General features: G+C 54.4%; 1 protein-coding gene across 5 annotated transcripts in view; it reads right to left on the reverse strand.

Moving 5' to 3' along the window:
* Nucleotides 1-10,029: 10,029 nt before the first annotated feature.
* The window catches only part of DISP3 (dispatched RND transporter family member 3), a 51,374-nt gene continuing 40,307 nt past the window's right edge, over nt 10,030-21,096 (reverse strand). For 2 of the 5 annotated variants that reach the window (XM_030865751.2, XM_060311219.1), the window contains exons 14-21: nt 19,794-19,924; nt 19,544-19,716; nt 18,418-18,544; nt 17,751-17,896; nt 15,598-15,757; nt 14,916-15,029; nt 14,303-14,469; nt 10,031-13,412 (exon numbers count right to left, since the gene is read on the reverse strand). In XM_030865751.2, coding sequence (XP_030721611.1) covers nt 13,050-13,412; nt 14,303-14,469; nt 14,916-15,029; nt 15,598-15,757; nt 17,751-17,896; nt 18,418-18,544; nt 19,544-19,716; nt 19,794-19,924 — 1,381 coding nt within the window. In that variant the 3' untranslated portion in view covers nt 10,031-13,049. Of the gene's footprint in view, nt 13,413-14,302; nt 14,508-14,915; nt 15,030-15,597; nt 15,758-17,750; nt 17,897-18,417; nt 18,545-19,543; nt 19,735-19,793; nt 19,925-21,096 lie in introns of those variants that run through there. The other 3 variants (XM_060311216.1, XM_060311225.1, XM_060311237.1) reach the window with 3 other exon arrangements.

Below are 21,096 nucleotides of genomic sequence, written 5' to 3' on the forward strand. Positions count from 1 at the left end.
GTAAATAGGACATAACATGTGACCCTGTGCATATTCTCTCATAATATCTCACAAATGTATGGCATTGGTTAGAGGAGGGACCAGAGGAAGGGAGCATGGATGACTCAGAGAAATGCATCCTTAAGTTGGGAGATAAAATTACATGTGGAGGGAGGTAAGGAGAGGCTACCCTCACCATCATCTCTCAGGGGACCGTTGTAGCAGCTTAGCTTGGTCTTCCAGCTTCTCCTCCCAGTCTCTCGCTAGTCCATTCTCCACATGGCAGCTAAAAAACCAGGTTGTTTTAAACATAAATCATATCATATCACTCCTTTGCTTGAAACCCAAACTCCTTATTAGACCTACAAGGCCCACGTGATCTGGTCCCCTCCTACTTCCCCAGGCTTATTTCCTCCACGTCTTCCCCTCGTGCTCTATACCCCAGCCACACTGGCCTCCTTTCCATCCTTTGAACACGTCCCATTTGTTTCCACCTCAGCACCTTGCAGATGCCACACCGTTTTCCTGGAATGCATTTCTGTTAGATCTGCACAAGTCTGGCTCCTCCTAATTGTTCAAGTTTCAGCTCAAACACCGTCTCTTCAAAGCGGCCTTTCCTGGCCCTTCTCGCTAAAGTAGTTCTCACCCACTCACTATACAGCCTGTTACTCTACTTGCTTTCTTCATAGAACTTACCACAAAGTGAAATTATCCTAGTTATTGATATGCTTATGTGTCTATTGTTGTTCCCTCACACTAGAATGTAGACTCCACAAGGGCAGGGAATTTATTCGGTTCATCATTGTATTTCCAGCGCTTAACACAAGGCCTGGCACACAGTAGGCTTTCCACAAGTATTAGCATTTCCACAAGAATGAGCTCAGGGTGCCCGTATTTTGAAGAAAAGATTTCTAACTAACCTCCCTTTTCACTCTCTCAGAGTGGATGGTATTCTTGCATCTAGGTTTCAGAGGAAAATAAGCTGGGTCCCAGGGGTTCTGTTCTACTCTGGCACTCCACTGACAATTCTAAATAGGAGAAACCCCATTTACCTGGGCATTCCCTGAAGTTCAGGTCCGTTGGGGAACGCCTGGATCGGAGGAAGGAGGTGGAGGTAGAAAGGAGGTAAATGTTGCGTGTTTTCCAAAACAATCTTCTCATCACACATACGTTTTTAATGCTGTCAGAATTTAATTTGTTATACAAAGCTGGAAGCAATAGTGTTGTGTGTAAAGAGCAAACCGTGGGAAGATTGCTTTCCACAAATACGTTTTGCTCTTCCAGTCTATTTCTATGCCCATTTAATGCATGAGCCGCTGTCCCTGGTGCTGAAACAATAGACTCAGCCAGGAGCCTGAGCTTCACGCAGGGGCATCTCTGTCCGAGGTGTTGAAACAACCTCTGGGAGCTGCCCGGCAGCATGTGGTCACCATGTCCTGCCATAGTTGGGTCACACTGCAATAACAGCTGCTGGAAACCACAAGGCTGGTCTCTAATTCAATTTTCACTTGACATCTCTTGAAGTTCATCCTGGAGCCGCTGCAATAACCATCCTATTCTGCTCTAGGGAGAGTGGCAGGGCTATGGGATGATGAGCCCTTTTGGTAACTTGGAGGGGCGTGTCCAGCCTCAGGCGTTGCGAACCACATCAATAATGCCACGAGAAATGATAGGGGTGCCACAGATCACGGATAACAGTCTGCACCCACCATGACACCTGTCCGTCCAACCTTAGACAGCATGGTCTGTAATGGTGCCTCTACCTGGACATTCCATACCTCAGTATCCTCATTTGTGCTATGGGCAGGTATGTTTCCATTTTCCTCAAGACAGAAAGTAAAGCACAAACTCTGTGCATATCATGGCCCTCAAAAAGTGAATGACACGTGATGATTTAAATTTTGGAGTGATAGATTAAAAATATTTGTTAAAAATTTTGAGTTATATCATATAAAGTACACAAATCTGAAGTATACAACTTAAAAGTGTGTGTGTGCGTGCGTGTGTGCGTGCATGCACGTGTGTGTGTGTAACCACCATCCAGGTGAAAATACATAACATTTCCAGCACCACCTCCTGTGCCACCTCCCACCAAGGGTAACCACTTTTCTGACAGCTGTCAGCATAGACCAGTTTTTCTTGTTCTTGAACTTCATATAAATTGAATCATTCAGTAGGCACTCTACTGTGTCTGGCTTCTTTCATTCAGCATTGTGTCTTGGGATTCATCCATGTTGTTGCGTGTCAGTAGTTCATTCTTCTTTATTGCTTATAGTAATCTTTTGTGTGAATAAAACACCACTTATTGATCCATTCTACTGCTGATGGACATTTGGATTGTTTCCAGTTTGAGGCTGTTATGAATAAAGCCATGAATTTTCTTGTGCACGTCCTTTGAGGACAAAGCACTCAGTGTGTTGAGTATGCACCCAGGAGTGGAACTGCTGGCCATAATGTATGCACATGTTTCCAAAGTGGTTGTTTCACTTTACAGTCATTTTTTAAAAAAATTAATCCTTCCTTCCTGTTTTTGCCTTTTCTGCATTCTCTGGATCAACAGAGACGTTCTGGGGAGGGTCTGTTTAAGTAATGTGGCTTTAGATTTTTCTGGGACACTTTACTGATCAATATTGATTAGATGACTATTCCCAACTAATCTCTTTCTAGAAACGAGAGACATTCTTCCCTCAGACCTTTCTTCTTTTTGATTATCACCATGACTGATTCCTGTAATGGAATCTGAATGAGATGATGCAGAGTTTACAATGAATAATCTTCCCTTCCTCCACACCCCAGGCTGCAACATGTCTGAGAGAAGAATATGGCCAAGGAGAGCTAGGAGCATGGTGTTTACCCTCAGTGCCAGTGGAGGAATCCTGGGAGCTCCACACATTCAAAGCCCAGTTGAAAATCTGCAAGGAGCTTTGTGCTCCAAGAATAGGAGGGGGACAGGGAGCAGGGAAAAGAGCAGGCTCCTTATCCTTTGTTCCTTTCCCCTCTTGCCTTTTCCCAATTTTATGAGTTTTTATGAGATTTTGGAGCATTATATCTACTGCTAATATATAGTGTTTAGATAATTTAGGGTTCACATTTGAACTGTATTATAGACAGCTCAACAACCTCGAGGGCACACATGGAGCACTTTACAGATTGTTCTAAACATTGATCCATCCATTAGTAGACTAAGTGTCCACAGTCTGTTCACCCTCCTGACTGTTCTCGCTGACTCTGGGGTCATGAGATTTCCCAATCCACACTTACTCCCCTGTAAAATCAATTTCTCTCTCTCTCTCTCTGTCTCTTTCTCCTCCAACCTCTACTTGTTTGGCATACTCTTTGGAAACAAGGTCTCTGGATTCAGAACAGTGTTCTTTGGAGATGGAGTCAAACTTCTCATGGCCCCTTTAGAGACAGCAGTAGAGATGGGTAACGGTTTGTGCCTCATGAAATGACAGCAGTCAGGGCTATGCCAACAAGAATTGAAGACCCTCCACATTGCCTTTCTGCGTTGGGGTTGGGGAGCTCTGGGTTGGGCTGAGGGTTAAAGGACTTGATACGTGGAATGAAGAGGGAAAGTGGAACACATTTCTGGTTGCACCTTCGCTTGAATTCCCGTGGCCTGAAGAGTTGGGAGTCAGATAGGCATATGGTGGGACAAGAGAGGGTGCAGTCTTCACCTTGGGGCTCTAGGAATCTTGGAGGGTCACATAGATCCTTCACATGACTTTAGGGAGTCCTTGCAGGACTGGGATTGAGAGCTCTGTCTGTCTCAAGTTTACTTAACATTCCCATCAGCCATCTAGGCTACCTGCAAGTCATAAAGGAAGGGATCTCCAAATCTGCCACAGCTGCAGGATTTTGCCGTGGCCCACTCCTCCCTTCTGGCCTGAAGATGGTCACTGTCAGCACTTTCCTTCTTTATGTAGATCAATAGGGCGCTTGAATATGACCTCAAGTTCAATTATGGCTTCAGTTATGGAATAAAGAGGCTGTTACTGCACACCTACCTCTTATTAAAAACACTGCACTGGGGGCTGGCAGAGACTGGACCTGGGGGAAATCATTAGCCTACTAATTTGAAATCAGTTTAAGGTGCATTTGCTTAATGGTGTGAGCACTGTGAATTATCTATAAATTGTTAATTTAGTTGAATGTCACACTAGATTTTCATTTTATAAATTGCATTTTGGGGTTGGCAAATGTGTGTATCCTTCCTCCTCCCTCCCCCCCTTGCTTCCTCTCTTTTTCTAAAACAAAGCTTAATAATCCTGTCTTCTGGGATTCGACCCATAGCAGGAGGGTTGAACACAATTCAAGTCATAACAGGAGGCCTTGTGCATGACCACTCATCCTCCAGGAAGCTGACGCTGCCTTGTGAACAAGCCTGGTGAGTGACACATGGCCCTGTGACCCTTGTTCCCTCAGCCTGACAGCCAGCCCAGCCCCCAAAGCAAAATCACTCAGCTAACCCACAGTTGACTGCACACACATGTCGTAGCCCTCTAGGATCAGAAGAACCACCCAGCTGAGCCCAGCTTAATTTAATTAGCTCACACAATCATGAGCTAAATAAATTGTTGTTGTTTTAAGCCACTAGATTTTGAAGTGGTTTATTAGATTGCAAAAAATAACTGGTATATTGAGGCTCAGAGAGATCGTGCGGCTTGCACAAGGTCGCGCAGCAGCTGTAGGTGGCACCCAGGCAGGCTGACGGTCTGATTACCACACCACGGGGAAAGGATGTGTCCCAAGGTGTCAGATTCCTCAAAGTCTCCCTGGGACAAGGGGCCCACTAGGTGGGACCTCTGGAATTCAGTGACCCAGGAGACAAGGTGGGAGGAGTCTTACATCAGCTACACCATTTGCTTTGAGACCCTGGGAGAAGTCACTTCACCCTGCTGAGCCTCGGTTTTCTACTCTGTAAAATGTGGTGGGAATAAGCCTGCCTTGCAAGTTGCGAGGAACCCATGAGATTCTGTGAGTTGCATAGGGTTGTACACATTTTGGGGGGTCTCTCTTTTTACTGTAACAATGTCATTGATGCTCTCTGTCCCCTCTGATACCACCTGCAACACCGAGGTGCTCGGGATCATTGCTCCCTGGGGAGGCAGTTACAAGTAGTAGAAATTGACCTTGGGAGACAGCCAGCCTGGGTTAGACTCCCAATGCTGGGTGAAGGTGGGCGAGTCACTTTCTCTTCTGAGAAATGGGGATACACCTTCCTTCCAAGGTGGGTGGTGGAGTTGAAGTGAGCTCATGGGTGGAGAGAAAGCATGTGGAAGAGACCCAGTTACATCTCAGCTTCCTTCCCTCCATCCTTCCCTCCCCTGCCCCGTTTCTGCCTGCCCTCACCAGGACAAGGCAGGTCAGCCCTGAAGGCGCTCAAGCAGGCAGAAGGGAGTGAGTGGGCACAGCCCAGTCAGAAACCCATCTCCCCTCCCTGAGCAAGCCAAGTGAGTACAGGCAGCATCTCTGTCAGGTAGATAGACTTGTGCAAAACAAAGGCTGCATTGATCTTCTGCTGACAAAACATGTCTTTCACCTAGAGTCCCTTTGAGAAGAGGCAGGGGAAGAGTTTAAAAGCAAGGAGGGGATGCAGGTGGCTGGAGAGTATGAGGTACCTGCTAACTCCTTCCCTGCAGTGAAACATCACAGGCATCGCTCTGCCCCAGTTCTGATGTGATTATCCCCATTTAACAGGTGGGCAGATCGAGACTTGAAGGGGTAGGAAGTCCATTCAGTCAATAAGCATTTACAATGAACACACTGTATGCCAGGAACTGGGGATACCCGGGCTTTGCCTTCACGGGGTGTGCCCTCGTGGGGAGAGAGACAAGTAGGAGGTCATTAAACATACAGGGCACAGGATGTAATGAACAATGCTTCCATCAGCTATTGCTGCAATAATGCTGCATAACGAATCTCCCCAAACTCAGTGGCTTAAAACAATCATTAACGATGTCAGCTGAGAGTTCAGTGCTAGACCAAGACCACCTGAGCTTGGTCCAGGATACCGTGTGGGTCAAGTCTGCTCCATGTGTCTCTCAACCTCCTGGAACCAGTGGGCTCCCTGGGGCATGCTCTTCCCATGGAGCGGAAGAAGCTCAGAGGGCAAGTCCCCTTGGACAGGCACATTTCAAGCCTTTGTTTGCTGCACTCTTGCTGCCATCCCAATGGACAACGCAAGTCACATGGCGAGACCCAACATCGATGGGACACGAAGACATATGCCACCCGTGGTCAGAGGGAAACTAGTCAGAGAGGGAGTAGTTCCTATCTATTGAAGCGCTTTGCTACTCCAAGCACCTAAATGCTATCCTGAGTTAGGAGAACTCTGTTTTAATAACAATGATAACAGAAATTATGATGGTTTAGCAGCTCTCGCTATGGCCAAGCCCTTGGCCTATATTACCTCATTTATTAATAAAACACAAAACCAGGGACTTCCCTGGCAGTCCAGTGGTTAAGACGCCGCGCTTCCACCGTAGGGGGTGCGGGTTCGATCCCTGGTCAGAGAACTAAGATCCCGCAGGCCGCGCGGTGCGGCCGAAAAAACAAAACAAAAAAGCCAACAAACAAAAATCCACAACAACCGTTCATGATAGATATTGTTATTCTATTTAACAGATGAGAAAACGGGTTAAAATAGAGGAAATGACTTGCCCTAATTCACAGTTAATGGAGGCAGAGTAAGGAGGCTAACCCCCAGTTTCTGGAACTCCACACCAGGAGGGTCACAGACCCCAACTGCAGCCTCTTTCTTTGTTGGTTGTTTTTGTTGTTTTTTTTTTTTTTGGTACGCGGGCCTCTCACTGCCATGGCCCCTCCCGCCGCGGAGCACAGGCTCCGGACGCGCAGGCCCAGCGGCCATGGCTCACGGGCGCAGCCGCTCCGCGGCACGTGGGACCCTCCCGGACCGGGGCACGAACCCGCGCCCCCTGCATCGGCAGGCGGACTCCCAACCACTGCGCCACCAGGGAAGCCCTGCAGCCTCTTTCTATTACCCTGTGCTGCCCTCTTCCAAGCGTGCCCTCTGCCTGCTCAACTACAAAGAGGCGAGGGAGCGGCATCGAGCAATGCCACACTCCTGATCACTCCAAAGGCTCTTGGTCTCTTTGGCTCCAGAGCGGGTGATGGTCCACATCTCTACTCAGACACGGTGGCAGGGAGGCTGTTGCTAGCCCCACAGGACGCTGGCAGCGCCTGGGTTTAGAGCACTTCAGCTGATGTTTGTTGATGCCTTCTCGGGGTGGGGGCACACCTTCCTTCCTTCCTCACTGCTGTCCCTGCCCCACTCCATATCCTCCTGAGTGTATCCTCTGCCCGCAGCCAGAGTGAACCTTCTAAGGAGTAAACAAAAACCATGTCTCGTTTCTGCTTTAAAAAAAAAAAAAACATCCAGATAATATATTCCTGCTGTCAAAAAATGCAAGAGTGTGAGAAGATTTGTAATAAAAGTCTTCCTCCCCTGGCTGTCTGCCATCCGCCTAGTCGCCCCCGCCCCACCCCTAATTCCCACAGGTAACTACTGCCTTAGTTTTTCTTGCATTCCCTTCAGTTTCTTTATGCGTATACAAGCAAAATGAGCATACATTCTCTCTTCCACCCATTTTTTCAACATACTTTACACACACTTTTGCAACTTTCCTCTCTTTTAATATAGCTTGGTGGTTTTTCGCATATCAGCACCTAGAGAGCTTCCTTATTTTTCGTTTATAGCCACAGAGTATCCTATTGTCTGAACGGACTGATCATAACTTATTTCATTTGTCACTGCGCTGATGGACGTTTAGGAGCTCCCAATCCTTTGATATACTAGACAAGGCTTCAGGGAATAACTTGCCCTGTGGAACTTTATCCGCAGGATAAATTCCCAGCAGTGGCACTGCTGAATCAAAAGGATCATGCCATTGTGATATTTACTGCCAAATTCCCCTCCACGATGGTTGAACCAGTTTAAGCTCCTACCAGCAATGCATAGGAGAGCCTGTTTGCCTATGTAGCCTTGTCAACACAGTGTGTTACCAAACGTTTAGATTTTTACCACTGAACAGGCATAAGATGGTCTTCTGCTTTTAAAAACCCTTCACTGTATCCCCATCCCCCTTGCATAGAGTCCAGCTTCCTTGGACAGTGTAGCGGTGAGCTCAGCCCTGTCCTTTCTCGAGGGCTCTTTCCCAGCCAGGGAGATGGATGTAGACACAGCTCAACCAGAGCACGGGACTCGGTGTTCCAGTCAAAGAGCAGTGAGAAAAAAGACGGAGGCTTCAGGGAGGAGGTAGCATCTAAGCTGAGCCTTTAGGGACAGGTCAGAGTTTGACAGGTGTCAGTGGGGGAAAAGAGAGGGGGACTGTGTGGGTGTAGACCACAAGGGAGATGGGGAATGTCTGGGGAGGGTGAAGAGCCCAGGATGGCTGGAGGACCTAGAAGGAGATGAGCCTGGAGAGGGGTCGGGGACAGGTCACGATGGACCTTGAATGTCATGTGAGAGAGAGTTGGGGATTTAACCTGTAAGTGATAGGAGCACAATGAAGGCTTTTGAGAGGGTGTGTGAAGTGGGTGGGTGGAGGGAGTGTTTAGCTAGGACTTTCGACTTAAAGTCAGAGAGAATATTACTCAAAGTGGCTTAAGGAGAAGGGGAATTTATTGCCTTATTTATGAAAATAATCTAGGGATACATTAGCTTCAGGCATGGCTGTATCTAGGGGCTTAAGTGATGTCATCAGAAATCTGTCTTTCACCCCTGGTTCTGCTTTCCTCTGTGTTGCCTCGTTCCCAGGCAGGCTCCAGTCTTTCCTCCCACAGCCTGGAAATATAGGTCAAAAGAGAGTGTATCTTTCCCAAGAAGATGCTCCTGGGACTGATTTGGGTCAGGTGTCAATTCCTCAACCAATCACTATGGCCAGGAGGATGGAATGCACTGATTGGCTGGGTCTGGGTCACATACCTACCCACCTGGTGGAGGAGGCGGGGAGGGATAATGTAAGGGGGTAACGGGAGGAGTGTGTATGGCGAGTTTGCCTCAGCTTCACCCGCATCACAAGGTCTGGATTGGGGGAGGATTCCCAAAGAAAAAGCAAGGTGCAGTGTCCAGAAAAGGGAAGGATGGGCGTATGTCGGAGACAATTAAAGGTGGGGAAACCCAAGCAGAGGCTGTAGAGCTCAGGAAGAGGATGAGGGAACTAGAAGAGGTTCCTTTTGAGCTCCTCCCTTGGAGGTGTGGTGCGGGGCCCTGAGCGCCTCCTTGTGGCCGGGAGGCGCACCCCACCCGCTGCTGCAACCGGGTCCCAAGGTGAAAACTGCAGAGCTAGTCTCAGGCAGAGCCAGGCAGCCTTGGCGGGCAGGGCTGGGCAAAGACATCAGGCCCTATGCCAGCCCGAGACCTCCAGGCACGGTGGTGTGTGGACCCAGGGCCTCCAGATGCTGGGCTCCTATTTTAAGTCCGTTTGGAGTGGCTGGGTTTTCACATGACTCCACTGAGCCTTGAATGCCAAAGGCAGTGGTATTTAGCCTGCTGGAGAGGACATGCATGCCACTCTGAACTCCTCTGGAGGCCCCAGGAGGAAAAGGAGACTCGGTTCTATCTGGGCAACTTTCTCTGCAGTGACCAAGGCAGGACTGAGAACTGTGCAGGCCATTCCATGCCTCTCTCTCGGGTCACCGGGTGGGGTGTGTGTGTGACTCTGAGCTTCTAGAACAGCCAGATGTTCTCTCCTGACCCAGTGTGTTGCCGCTTTCCCTGTCCGCTGCCCCCAGAAGCTCCAGCCTTGTCCCCTAAGATACAACGGAATCCCTCCTTTTATGCCTTAGCATCGGCCTGCGGTAGGCTGTCCTGTGGCTCAAGAAGGCCTGTGTCTGGTGGAACCAACCCCCAGAGGCAAGGGAACTGGCCCTTATCCTTTATTTTATTTATTTATTTTAAGGCATTAACCTTCTGTTTATTTTTTTATACATCTTTATTGGAGTATAATTGCTTTACAATGTTGTGTTAGTTTCTGCTGTACAACAAAGTGAATCAGTTCTACATGTACGTGGTCCCCATCCCTTCAATCCAGGGCAAGGACCCCCCTGCCAGCCCCAGACACAGGGCTTTGTGCCCCCACCCCTCACTCTTCTCCCTCACAGCTCTCTGGTTTGTGGTTAAATATCTGAGGGGTTCTTTTATTAAAGATTTTCCCCACCTCGACTGTAAGGTCCACGTGGTCAGGTCTGGGTCTGTTTTTGCGTTTTCTTGGATGGCTGAGGCCTGGAACAGTGACTGGCACATAGTAGGTGTTCAATAAATTGTTGTTGAGCAGACGACAGCTCCAGTGGGCATCCTCCTACTTATTGGATGTGAACATGACGAGAACAGGAGAGACTCACAGGAGAAGACGGCCACCGATGGCGGGCACTGGGGCAGCTTGATTTAAGGAGACTCAAATCCTGGCAGCATAGCACTGGAAGGAGGCAGAGCCCCGGACATCACGCTGTCCCCTGCCCCACTTTGAAGGGCGTTGAATCAGTGTGCAGTGGCTTGCTCTAGGTCACCCAGGCAGGGCTGGAACCTAGACTTGGATGCTGGACTCTCCCCTCTAGGCCTGGACTCTCCCTTCTCCAAGTAGCACACAGGTGGGTGACCGTGAAGGAGGGAGGACCCTGGTTGCCCAGTTGGCCTGGGGCTGGCTGCTTCTGTGAGTCAAATCTGCTTGCAGGAGAGGCTGTATCAGAGAGCGAGCACATACTCAGGAGCCATCAGCCTTGGGTGGGAATTCCAACTCTATCTCGCACAAGCTGTGTGACCTCAGGCCAGCTACTTCACGTCTCTGGGCTTCAGTTTTGTTAGCAGTGAAATGGGACAGAAACACTCCCTGCGAGAATTCCCAAGAATGCATGGATGGGGCCTGGACATGGCCAGCACTTCAAAGCACCCGGCTCTCAGTGATTTCCTGGCTTCCAAGTGAAGGAGAAAGAAGCAAGGGCTCAGGGAACCTTTGTAGGTGACAGGGGTCCCTCTCCATGGGCTCCCCTCATCGTCCTCTACCCCTCCTTAGCCCACCAAATGCCTGCACACCCTCACAGACCCCAAGCTAACTGCTGTGCCTGAGCTAATGAAGGGCATCTCATTAATGCTTGGCAAAAGCTCACTAAGACCATGAGCTGTGGACTTCCCTGGTGGCGCAGTGGTTAAGAATCCGCCTGCCACTGCAGGGGACGTGGGTTTGAGCCCTGGTTCGGGAAGATCCCACACGCCATGGAGCAACTAAGCCTGTGTGCCACAACTTCTGAGCCTGCGCTCTAGAGCCCGCAGCCACAACTACTGAGCCCGCGTGCCTAGGGCCCGTGCTCCGCAACAAGAGAAGTCACCGCAATGAGAAGCCCGCGCACCGCAACGAAGAGTTAGCCCCTGCTCACCACAACTAGAGAAAGCCCACGCGCAGCAACGAAGACCCAACCCAGCCATAAATGAATAAATGAAGAAAGAAAGAGAAAGAAAGGAAGGAAGGAAGAAAGAAAGAAAGGCCCATCCTCCAGAAGGACTCATGCTGCCAACACCTTGCTTAGGAATTCCAGCCTCCAGCAGTGTGAGAGGATAAATTCCTGTTAGAAGCCACCCAGTTCAGGGCACTCTGTTATGACAGCCCAGGCAGACTGATACAAACCCTGAGAAGGGCGACTGGCACAGTAAGTGCTGTGTCAACTTGTACCATTAATCGCGTTTGGTGTCTGTCTGATGCTCCCTCAGCAAATACCGAGCACCTGCTGGGCGCCAGGCATGCACTGGGCGGGGACACGGTGCTGTGTGTCTGTCGTGCACGCCCAGCACCCCCCGACCCCGGTCAATATTCACAGATGACCAGGTGAGCTGATCTGGAGACAACCCTCAGGGTTGTCTACCCCGCCCTAAGGGTTTAGTCCCAGCTCAGTCTGTGCCCAGCTTCCGAAAGCCCAGGGGCCAACGTCTGTCCCGAGGAAGAAGGTCACAGCACAATACCAGACGCGCTGAAGGGGCCGACGGACGTCCCTGTGGGGAGCCAGACGGGCCCCCTCCCACGGTGCTCCCCCAGTGGTACCCAGCCTCCTGAGCCTGCACAGCACTCTGTGACCCTGCTCCCCAGAGGGTCTGGCACCTTCCACCCCACCTCTATCTCCTTCCAGGCCCGGCCCCACCCCTCGTGCCAGGTTCCGGCTGGGCGGCATGCAAACACTTAGTTATTTCAATTTTAAGAATACGATGGAGCCAGCGATGCTTAAAATGCTCGTGTTAATGGCAGCGGTCTGCAGTTTCATTTCACTTTAATAAGAACCATCTGCTGTGAGCAGGCGGCAGGCACGGCCAGCTCCCCCTCCCAGGGGCTGCCCCCCTCCCCCAAATTCCAACCCCAGAGTCAGGTGGGGGAGGTAGGGGCTCAGATCTGTAAGGAAGGCTGTGCTGGGGCCCCATGGCTTCCAAAGAGCAGGAGCCCCTTGAGGCTGGGGCCAGGGGTGGGACATGCAGTACCCCAGGCCGGTTCCTCCGTGCTCCCCGGCCAGGACTAAAAGCCCTGGGGAAGATCACAGGACCACCCAGCACTGGCCGCTGTAAAACTGATGGGGAGGCGGGGGCAGGGAGTGCGAGGCCCTGCCCTTGCGCCCACTGTGCTCTTCCTGCAAAGTCCCCGAAGGAGGCAGCTCTGGCTGTGCCACCACAGGTCAGTCACTTTGCCTCCTGATGCCTCGGTTTTCACATCTGTAGAATGGGGGAACTGTAACACCCACATCAGAAAGTTCTTGTGAGCACTGAGGCAGTGTGCGAGGGAAGCCCCCTGAAAAAATCACCTGACCCTCACGGTGACCAGGCACAGGGGGATGGCTGGTCTCTTCCGCCGCCAGGCATAGTCCAGGGCGGCTGCCAGCTTGACCACCCAGCGGTGGCTGGCACTGAGATGAAGGCAGTGTGCGTCACACAGGTGAGTGTCGCCTGGCCCAGGCCTGGGAACGTAACTAGCTGTAGCCAAGCTGGGAACAAAGTGCCCCTGGGGTCAGAGAACGAGCATCTCGTCCCCAACCCACTGGACCAAAGGTGTGCAAAGCCGGACGTAGTGCCAGGGCTATAGGGAGGTCCCATCGGGCAGGGGGATCTTATAGCCGCTCTGGAGGAGCAGCAGGCAGGCGCCCAGCCCCAGGGCCCCTGCCAGGAGCACGGCACCCAGGGCTTTGAGGAAGGAAGTCCTGGTCCGGGTGAAGGAGCCGGGCGCCATGATGCCGAGCAGGGCTGTGCTGACCGTGAGCGTGTAGAGGATGGAGACTCCAGTGTTGAGTGCGACGATCTTGCCAAACTTGGCAAACGGGGCGATGATGCAGAAGAAGAGGGGCACCGTGGCGATGACTGTGGTGAGGGCGCTGGAGACGATGGCCACGCCCACATGCCGCACAGCCTCCAGCGTCCGCCACTGGCGCTGCGAGTGAGCATCCTGGGTGTGGGTGAGAGAAAGCTGGGGGCCCAGAAGCAGGAGGGGGTGCCTCCCTGCCTGGGGCTTTGGAATGGGGGCTTGGACCCGGGATGAACACGCATCGCTGTCCAAGGCCAGCCTTGCCCTCACGGGCTCCCCATTCCACCTCCGTGAACGGGGGTGATAACAGCACCTGCTCCCTGGGGTTGGCGTGAAGCTGAAGCGGTTCCCCTGCAGCAGCTCACGGTGCACAGCACACAGTAGGGCGTGTTAAATGTGGCTATGACAACCAGAGCATTGATGATCTGCACAGGAGGTCCTCAAACATGTGAGCCGTGATTGGAACTGATTTCCTTCTTCTGACCAAGAGCAGCTAAATGTATAACCGATTTAATTTACATATTTATGAATGTTTCACACCAACACAATTCCAAACTAAGAAAAGCCAAAAACTTTACGAGACCCAGAGCTAGTTTTGGCACTGGTACACGGGCATGTCCTCCCTAAGCCACAGGGTCCAGTGGGGGCAGGGGTTGGTGGCCTCAGGGTCACGACTAGAAGGGCTCAGACTTGCTTCCCGGGCTCCAGAGTGAGACTTAGACTCAGGGAACCGAGAAGCAGGAAGGGCCCTTGGACATCGCCTGGTTCAACCCCTCATACTCACTCAGGGAGACAGAGGCTGGGGGGAGTGGGCCTGCCCACCACCCACCACCCACAGCGATGCTTGGGCGGGGCTGCTTTAGAACTTGGGTCCCCTGGATGTGGAGAATGGCCCTGGAAACTGAGCCTCCTGGAATACATCCTGGCTGGGCATTGGGTACCAGGGGTGTCCAGCTACCCTTGGGGGTCCTCATTGGCACTGAGGGGGGAGAAGATTTGCTGGGGAGCGGTGGGGCAGGCAGGGTGCTCACCTCGGCCTGGTGCGGGGGCAGGTTCTCTCCGGCCAGCAGATAGCCCTCGACCAGATGCACGCAGTAATCCACGGAGGAGCCGACGAGGATGGACAGGGAGATGGCTTCCACGGCGCCCATCTCCCAGCCGCTCCAGTACATGACGGTCACCACGAGGCAGACGCTGCCTACGGGGCGCGGGAGGCGGCAGGGAGGCAGCTTGGACCTGGTACCACCCATACAGTCCTGGAGGATTGCTGGACAAATTCTAAGGGCCCCTGGGGAAGGTGGTAAAGTCTACAGTGGAGCCCCCAGCTCTGGTGACAGGTGCGATGAGTAGGGACAGGGCCAGAGAGAGCTGGGTTGGGGGGGGCTGCTGGGTTGGGGGGGGCTGCCGAAAGAGGGGACAAGTGCAGCAACACGTCCCTGGGACGAGAGCGACCCCCGGTGACACCTGGCTCCCCTCGGGGAGCACATGGTCCTATGAATGACTGTCACAGAGGCTCTTTTTGCTTGGGGTGGGGAGTCGGGAAACCTTCACTGAAAAGACGGGACAGTTAAGGGTGGAGAGAAACCTCCTGACCGGAAGCCACCAGCGAGACCCCTGCCCGCTCCTGACACCCGGGCCACTTACCCAAGATGCTCAGGAGCACGGGCAACAGGAGCAGCACGTGGGTGGTGAACACGGTCACCGCAGCCACGCAGATGAGCAAGGAGAGGGCCAGGCCGTACAGGGCGCTCTGCACCCCTGGAAGGGAGGGGAGGGGGCCCTCAGCTGGGCTGCACCGGGGGGCACCCACAGTCCCCTCACCCTCATGGACCAGAGGTACTGGGGTTATGCAGACGGGCACCGTCACAGCTAGCTGTGCCACTCTGGGTGAGCCGCTTGACTTCTCTGAGCCCCCATTTCTTCATCTGTAAAATGGGGTAATGATAGTACCTACTCCCTAGGCCTCGTTTGGAGTTTAAAGAGATGACATAGGTCAGGCCTCAGCCAGGGCTTGACATCAAGAAGGGCTCCAAATGAGAGACCACTGCCGTGAGGGTCATTACCATTACTTTTTAGGTGGCCAAATTCAGGATCAGAGAATGTGGTCCCCCAAGCAGGAGGGGACCCAAACTCTGGTCTCTGATCAGTGTTCCTGGCCACTGTGTCATCCCAGTTTCTCCAGGGCTCTCGGCCAGAATTGAGAAGACAAGTGTGGCTCAGACAGGCCAGGTCGTGCCCTTCCTGCTCTAGGTCACCACCCCGTGTCCCTGCTGCCAGCGCCCACCCCACCGGGACCCTGTGGGGTGCGCGCTGGGCTGCCGCTTGCCTATGATCTCCATGAAGATCCGCTTCCAGTGCTCACAGGTCTGGAAGCCGCGGTGCAGGGCTGAGCCCTCGGGGACCGTCTTCAGCTGCTGCTGCAGGAAGCTCTCCCAGCGCAGGTAGTCCGAGTAGGTCTGGAAGGAGGACTTGCCCTTGTACGTGGTCTGCGGGGACATGAGCCAGTGAGACAGGCGGGCAGCTGTGGCCCACGCTGCTGCCCTGGTGATAGCTGTTCTGCTCTGTGCCAGCTGCAGCTGGCCTCTGGCCACTTGCAAAGAGAGTGCGCTGTGTGAAGGGTGAGCCCACCTGAGATCACTTCCCACCAGCCTCTGGGTGCACGTGTGACTCTTACAGCAGCGGCAGGTCCCCATTCAAGCAAAGTCCCCGTCCCTTTCCAACAGAACCACCTCCAACTTCCAGAGCCCCCCAGCTCCGCGTCCCACCCTCGGCCCATGCTGTCCCTCTGCCCTCTGCACAGCTTGCTCCCACCCCTCCTTCAAGCCTCGTGAGGTTTCCGTCTCCTCTAGGAAGCCTTCCTTGATGCCCCAAGATGGTCATCTTCTGGGCTCTGTGAGTCCTCAGTGCTTCCCCATCACAGTTCTCGTCACTGCCCGGCAACCTGCCCCTCCTCTCCTGGCTAGACTGTGAGTCCGGGAGGGCAGGTGACCTGTCTGGTTCACGGCGCCCAGCTCTGGAACGTTTATATATGTTACCTCGCTGGTCCAATCCTGCTCTCCCTGAGCACAAACCAGTGTACAGCGTGTCTGTGCGCACGTGTGTGTCTGCGTGCTGGTGGGGGAGGCTGAGCAGGGATTCTCTCCTCCAACTGTCTGCGGCTTCGGCCTTTTTGAAAAAGGAGGGAAATTCAGACGCCGGCTACAACATGGATGGATGTGAAGAATGCTGTGCTACGTGAAACGAACCAAGCACGAAAAGAACAGCGCTGTGGGATTCCGCCTCTGTAGTCAAATCCATGGGGACAGAAAGCAGTGGTGGGGGGAGGGGGTGCCTGGGGAGTCCGTGTTTCATGGGGACAGTTTTCAGTGTTGCAAGATAAGAAGTTTTATAGATGGATGGTGGTGATAGCTGCACAACGCTGTGACTATGCTTAATATTACTGAACTATACACTTAAAAATGGTTTAAATGGCCAATTTTATTATGTATATTTTACCACAATTTTAAAAAGCTACGTGGGGCTTTGAAGTGGTGTCTGCGTTAGCCTGGGGCTCACTGAGGGCTTGGAGGGGGTCTGGGTTCTCCTCGTGGTGGCCAGGGGTTTGGCTGCTCGTGCAGTGAGTGGCACAGGTGGTGGGACAGAAAGTAGGGCTGGGGCCGAAGAACAAGAATCGCCCTTGTCACATGAATTCTTGTTCCCCAACACCTTCACGTGACTGACCTACCCTAGCTTCTCGATGACTGCCAGAGGGCGGGCAGGGAGGCGTAACCCTAATCTTTAGAGGAGGAACTGGAGGCTAGAGGGGATGCGTGTTTTGCTCAAGGACACAGAGCGCAGCAGGATCAGAGCCAGGACTGGACCCCGGGGCTCAGCACGGAGGCAACAGGGGCAGACCTGGCAAGTCTCACAGTGCCAAGTGCTAGGGCCAGGCCCGCAATGCCCAGGTCGGGGATGTGCGTGTGTGCAAGTGTGCATATGTGTGTGCACATGTGTGTGCATGGGTGTGTGTGCATGGATGTCTCCTTGGCAGAGCCTAGGGGGTGAGAGAGGAGGCAGTGAAGTGTCGAATGGCTGGTCCCCTGTCTTCCGATCTCTCCTGGGGGGGCCCAGCACGGGGGCTCTGTGGTCCCAAACCTGCCCCCTCACAGTGGCAGAGGGGAGTGTCCTGGACTGTCACCTGCCCCTGGAAAACGATGTGGACCTCGGGCTGTCGGGGAGGGAGGGTGCTGGGGGGTGGGTGGCGTCCCGTGTGGCAGAAAGGCCGAGCTTGGCGGTCAGACGGCTGGTTTAGCACTTGGTGCTGGCGCTCACCAACCCCGTGGCCTTGGACAAGCAATTTCACCCCTCTTGGCCTCAGCCTCCCCTCTGAAGAACAGCCACTCTGCTCTGATCTGGGATGAGGTCCGGGGACCCGCGGTGACACTGCACTCTGTGAGGTCAGCACACTGCCCTGCACCCGGTGGCCCACCCGGGGCTCACCGACTCGAAGGCCATGGAGATCCACTGCACTCGGCCATCCTTGACGCCCACGGCCCCGTGTGACAGCTGCCCTGGGAGCAGGTGGGGCTCAGGCAGCTCCTTGCACTCGGGGTGCAACATCTGCAGGAAGGAGGAGATGCTGTAGCCTGCGGGGAGAGGGGAGAGGTGGGTCGGGGGGGGGACCCGGGAAGGGAGCACCTCTTCCCCCGATCCTGCCTGCGCATGTGTACTTACCCATCTGGGTGTGTATGCACAGGGGCACGCACCCTTCCCCCAACCTCCTAGTTTAAAAAGTGTCTGGAACCACTGGCAATGCCATCGGGAAACCTACAACACCTATTAGCCGTCAGGGCAGAAACTGACATCTTGTGCCTTCTCAGGAAGAGCCCTGGCCAGACCCAGGTCATTGTCTGTGCCGGCTCCCGGCCTCGCTCCCAGTTCTGGAAAAGCTCCTCCTGCAGGTGCGCCCTGCACACCACACCCCCGCCAACGCCCGTGTGGCTCTGCACCAGTTCACCTTTAGGCACGAGCCCGCTCTCATCTGGAAGATTCGCACGCCCCCCACCCTAGCGTGGACACACATAAGCTTGGACACATGTCTGCAGATGCCCTCACGCCAGGCACATGCGCCCTCGGGGCTGTCCACCCTCGGGTCCCCCACACGCACCTGAGGGCAGGCACTGGGCCCCGCCCGGCTTCACCAGCTCCGAGTTCCCCGCGATGGCCTTGCAGAGGCGACACAGGTGCCCGATTTCTTTGAAGAGGTCAAAGCTGCTGTCGTAGATGACGCTGCCCTTTCCCAAGGAGACACAAGCCAGTGCGACTGCTCAGTGAGTCGGGAACTCAATCCTGGGCCCCACCCCCGGGGAGGAACCTCCGGCAGCTCCTGCTACCATCGTCACCAGCACTTGGAGCCCTCTGCCTGGTCACCCGCGGTCCTGCCGGAGCCTGCTCTGCCCTGCCCCTGGCAGCACCTCTGCTGCCACTGCTGCCCACCCGCACGGGCCCCCTCAGCCTCCCCTCCTTGATCTTACTCACCACGCGCTCACCTGGGCTCCCTGCCTTCCCCTCTCCCTCGGCACAGCCGAGTCCCACCTGTCCTCCAGCGCGGGCCTCCTCTCCTCCCTGCCTCCCCAACCCTCCTCTGAACACCTGCGGACTCCCGATCCAGACTGGACAGATCTCCTCTGACCCCACCTGGCTCCCGAATTACTTTCTGTCTGAAACCCTGTACACCCAGCCAGGCTGACTTCCCAAGGCAAGGGTCATGACCAAGAGTACCGACGTCCACGGTCCTTCCCACCATGTCTCAGTACCCACCAAGTGCCAGGCACAGACCTAGTCATACCTCCGTGTCAGTTCCTCTCCCGTCCAACGCCCTAGAGCCCAACCCTGGCACAAACACGTACAAGGTAGGGAGACCACCCCGAGCGAGGGCACCATGGCCGAGGCACGCAGCAAGGGCTGTGGGCACAGGGAGGGCCCCGTGCAGGAGGAGGAGGGCAGGGAGGCTTTGCACACCTGTACTGCCCTCACCTCCGTGCCACCCCTAATGATGCGGGGCCGCTGGCTCAGGCCCCACTGTACCCAGATTCCTGGGCAATTCTGAGAGCTCAACGCTGCTCAGTCCTCAAGAGAAATGGTGCTGCGTAGCGGAGCCTGTGGGCCAGGTGAGCAGCCAGGGAGCCGAGAGGGGGTGTGCGGAGCCGGGCCGGCGGGCCCTGGGCTGGCGCTAGCTTGCAAGTCTGGTGTGGCTGGGCCCTCTGGCATCTGCCCAACGTGGGCACGCGTACCGGGTCTCCGATGACATGGTTGTCCACCTGCCGCGTGCGGTTGATGCCAACGATGCCAAAGACCACGAAGACCATGGCCCCCGTGTCCACGAGCGGCCGCACCGCCGGCTTCCCGCAGCCCGTGTTCACGCAGGGGTTGAAGCCGAAGGTGGCAGAGGGGCGGGCCTTGGGCGCTGCGGAGGGAGTCACAGCTGTATGGGAAGGCGGGACTCAGCCTCCCAAGGCCCCGCTGCGGCCTCCCCGCGTGTACCTTTCTCGCTGGGCACGTAGAAGAAGCCTTTGGTCGGCCCATCGGGGCTGGAGCCGAGCAGGCAGCCAGGAGGGGCCGCACACACACGGCCGTGGAAAGGGGGCTTGTGGGACTGGGCAAAGTACAGCTTCCTGTGGAGGCAAAGGAGGCGAGGCCAGGACTGAGGCCAGGAAGGCCAGGAGCAGTGGGGGTGGGGAGGCACAGGCGGCTGTGAGCAGGGGCTGGAAGAGTGCAGGGGATGGACTCGGGCTCCCCCAGCACAGGGATTTAATCTTAGGTTCAGGCCTGGGGTTTGGACACCTGTTCTAGTCCCGCCCCTGCCAAGGCCCGCCCTGTGGTCCTGCTCAAGGCACTTCCCCTCTCTGCATGTGTCTCCTCGCCTGTGGCAGGAGGGGCGGAAGAGACCAGCAGCTTCCAAACGGTCCTCAAGGGGCCCCAGGGCTAGCCTTGGGGGTCGGTGCTCAGAAGCCCCCTGCCCCACTTTAATCTGAACAGTGACAGAGCCTCAAGATTCTGTTTGAAGAAAGGATTCCACGGTTAGCTTATTCACCACTGCACTTGATGTAGCTCAAGGCTCTTTCTAGAATGTTCTAAGCTCAGCCAGGCAGCCTGACCCCAGTGGCTACTGTATGTGCAGCGTGAGCCCGACCATGGAGGGGAGGCAGAGGGACCCCCTCATGCCCCGAGCCGAGGTGTGCCAGGCCAGAAGGGCCCAGTGAGCCCATCTTGGTCATCCCCCTGCCCCAGGCATCAGCCTCGTGTGGGCGTTCAATGTCCTGAGGCCAGGCCCTGTCAGAGACCATGGGTCCCTGGTGTCACCAGTGCAGGCCCCGCGCTGCTGTTCCCTGGACCACAGCAGCAGTGCGCTCTTCCTTTCAGAGCCCGTATTGTAATTTGCAATGACACTGTGCTGTCTCCCGAGGGCAGGAGTCACATCTGTCTTGTTTCCCATCCCCAGCACTAGCCCCGTGCCCGTTCACAGTCGGTGCTCAGTGTTAAATGAATGAATGGATGAGAGACAGGCCCTCGGCTGACACAGCCTCAGTGGTCAGAACGTGGCGGGGGGAACCTGGGAAAAGATGGCCCCAGCTGGCTCAGAGACCCCCGGGGCACGGAGTGCAGTTGATCATTAGGTGTTCACGGGGACTTACTTCATGCCAGGCACCAGGTAGGGCGTGCGTATTCAGTAGGTAAAGACAACAGACACGGGCTCTCTCCCATCACCTTACAGTCCGAGGGAGGGGGAACATTCAATAATTGTTTTCTGAATTAACTGTAGGTATTGAGAGCGTGGGTAGTGCCT

The sequence above is a fragment of the Globicephala melas genome, chromosome 1 (assembly GCF_963455315.2).
Source record: "Globicephala melas chromosome 1, mGloMel1.2, whole genome shotgun sequence".
NCBI classification, from domain to species: Eukaryota; Metazoa; Chordata; class Mammalia; order Artiodactyla; family Delphinidae; genus Globicephala; species Globicephala melas.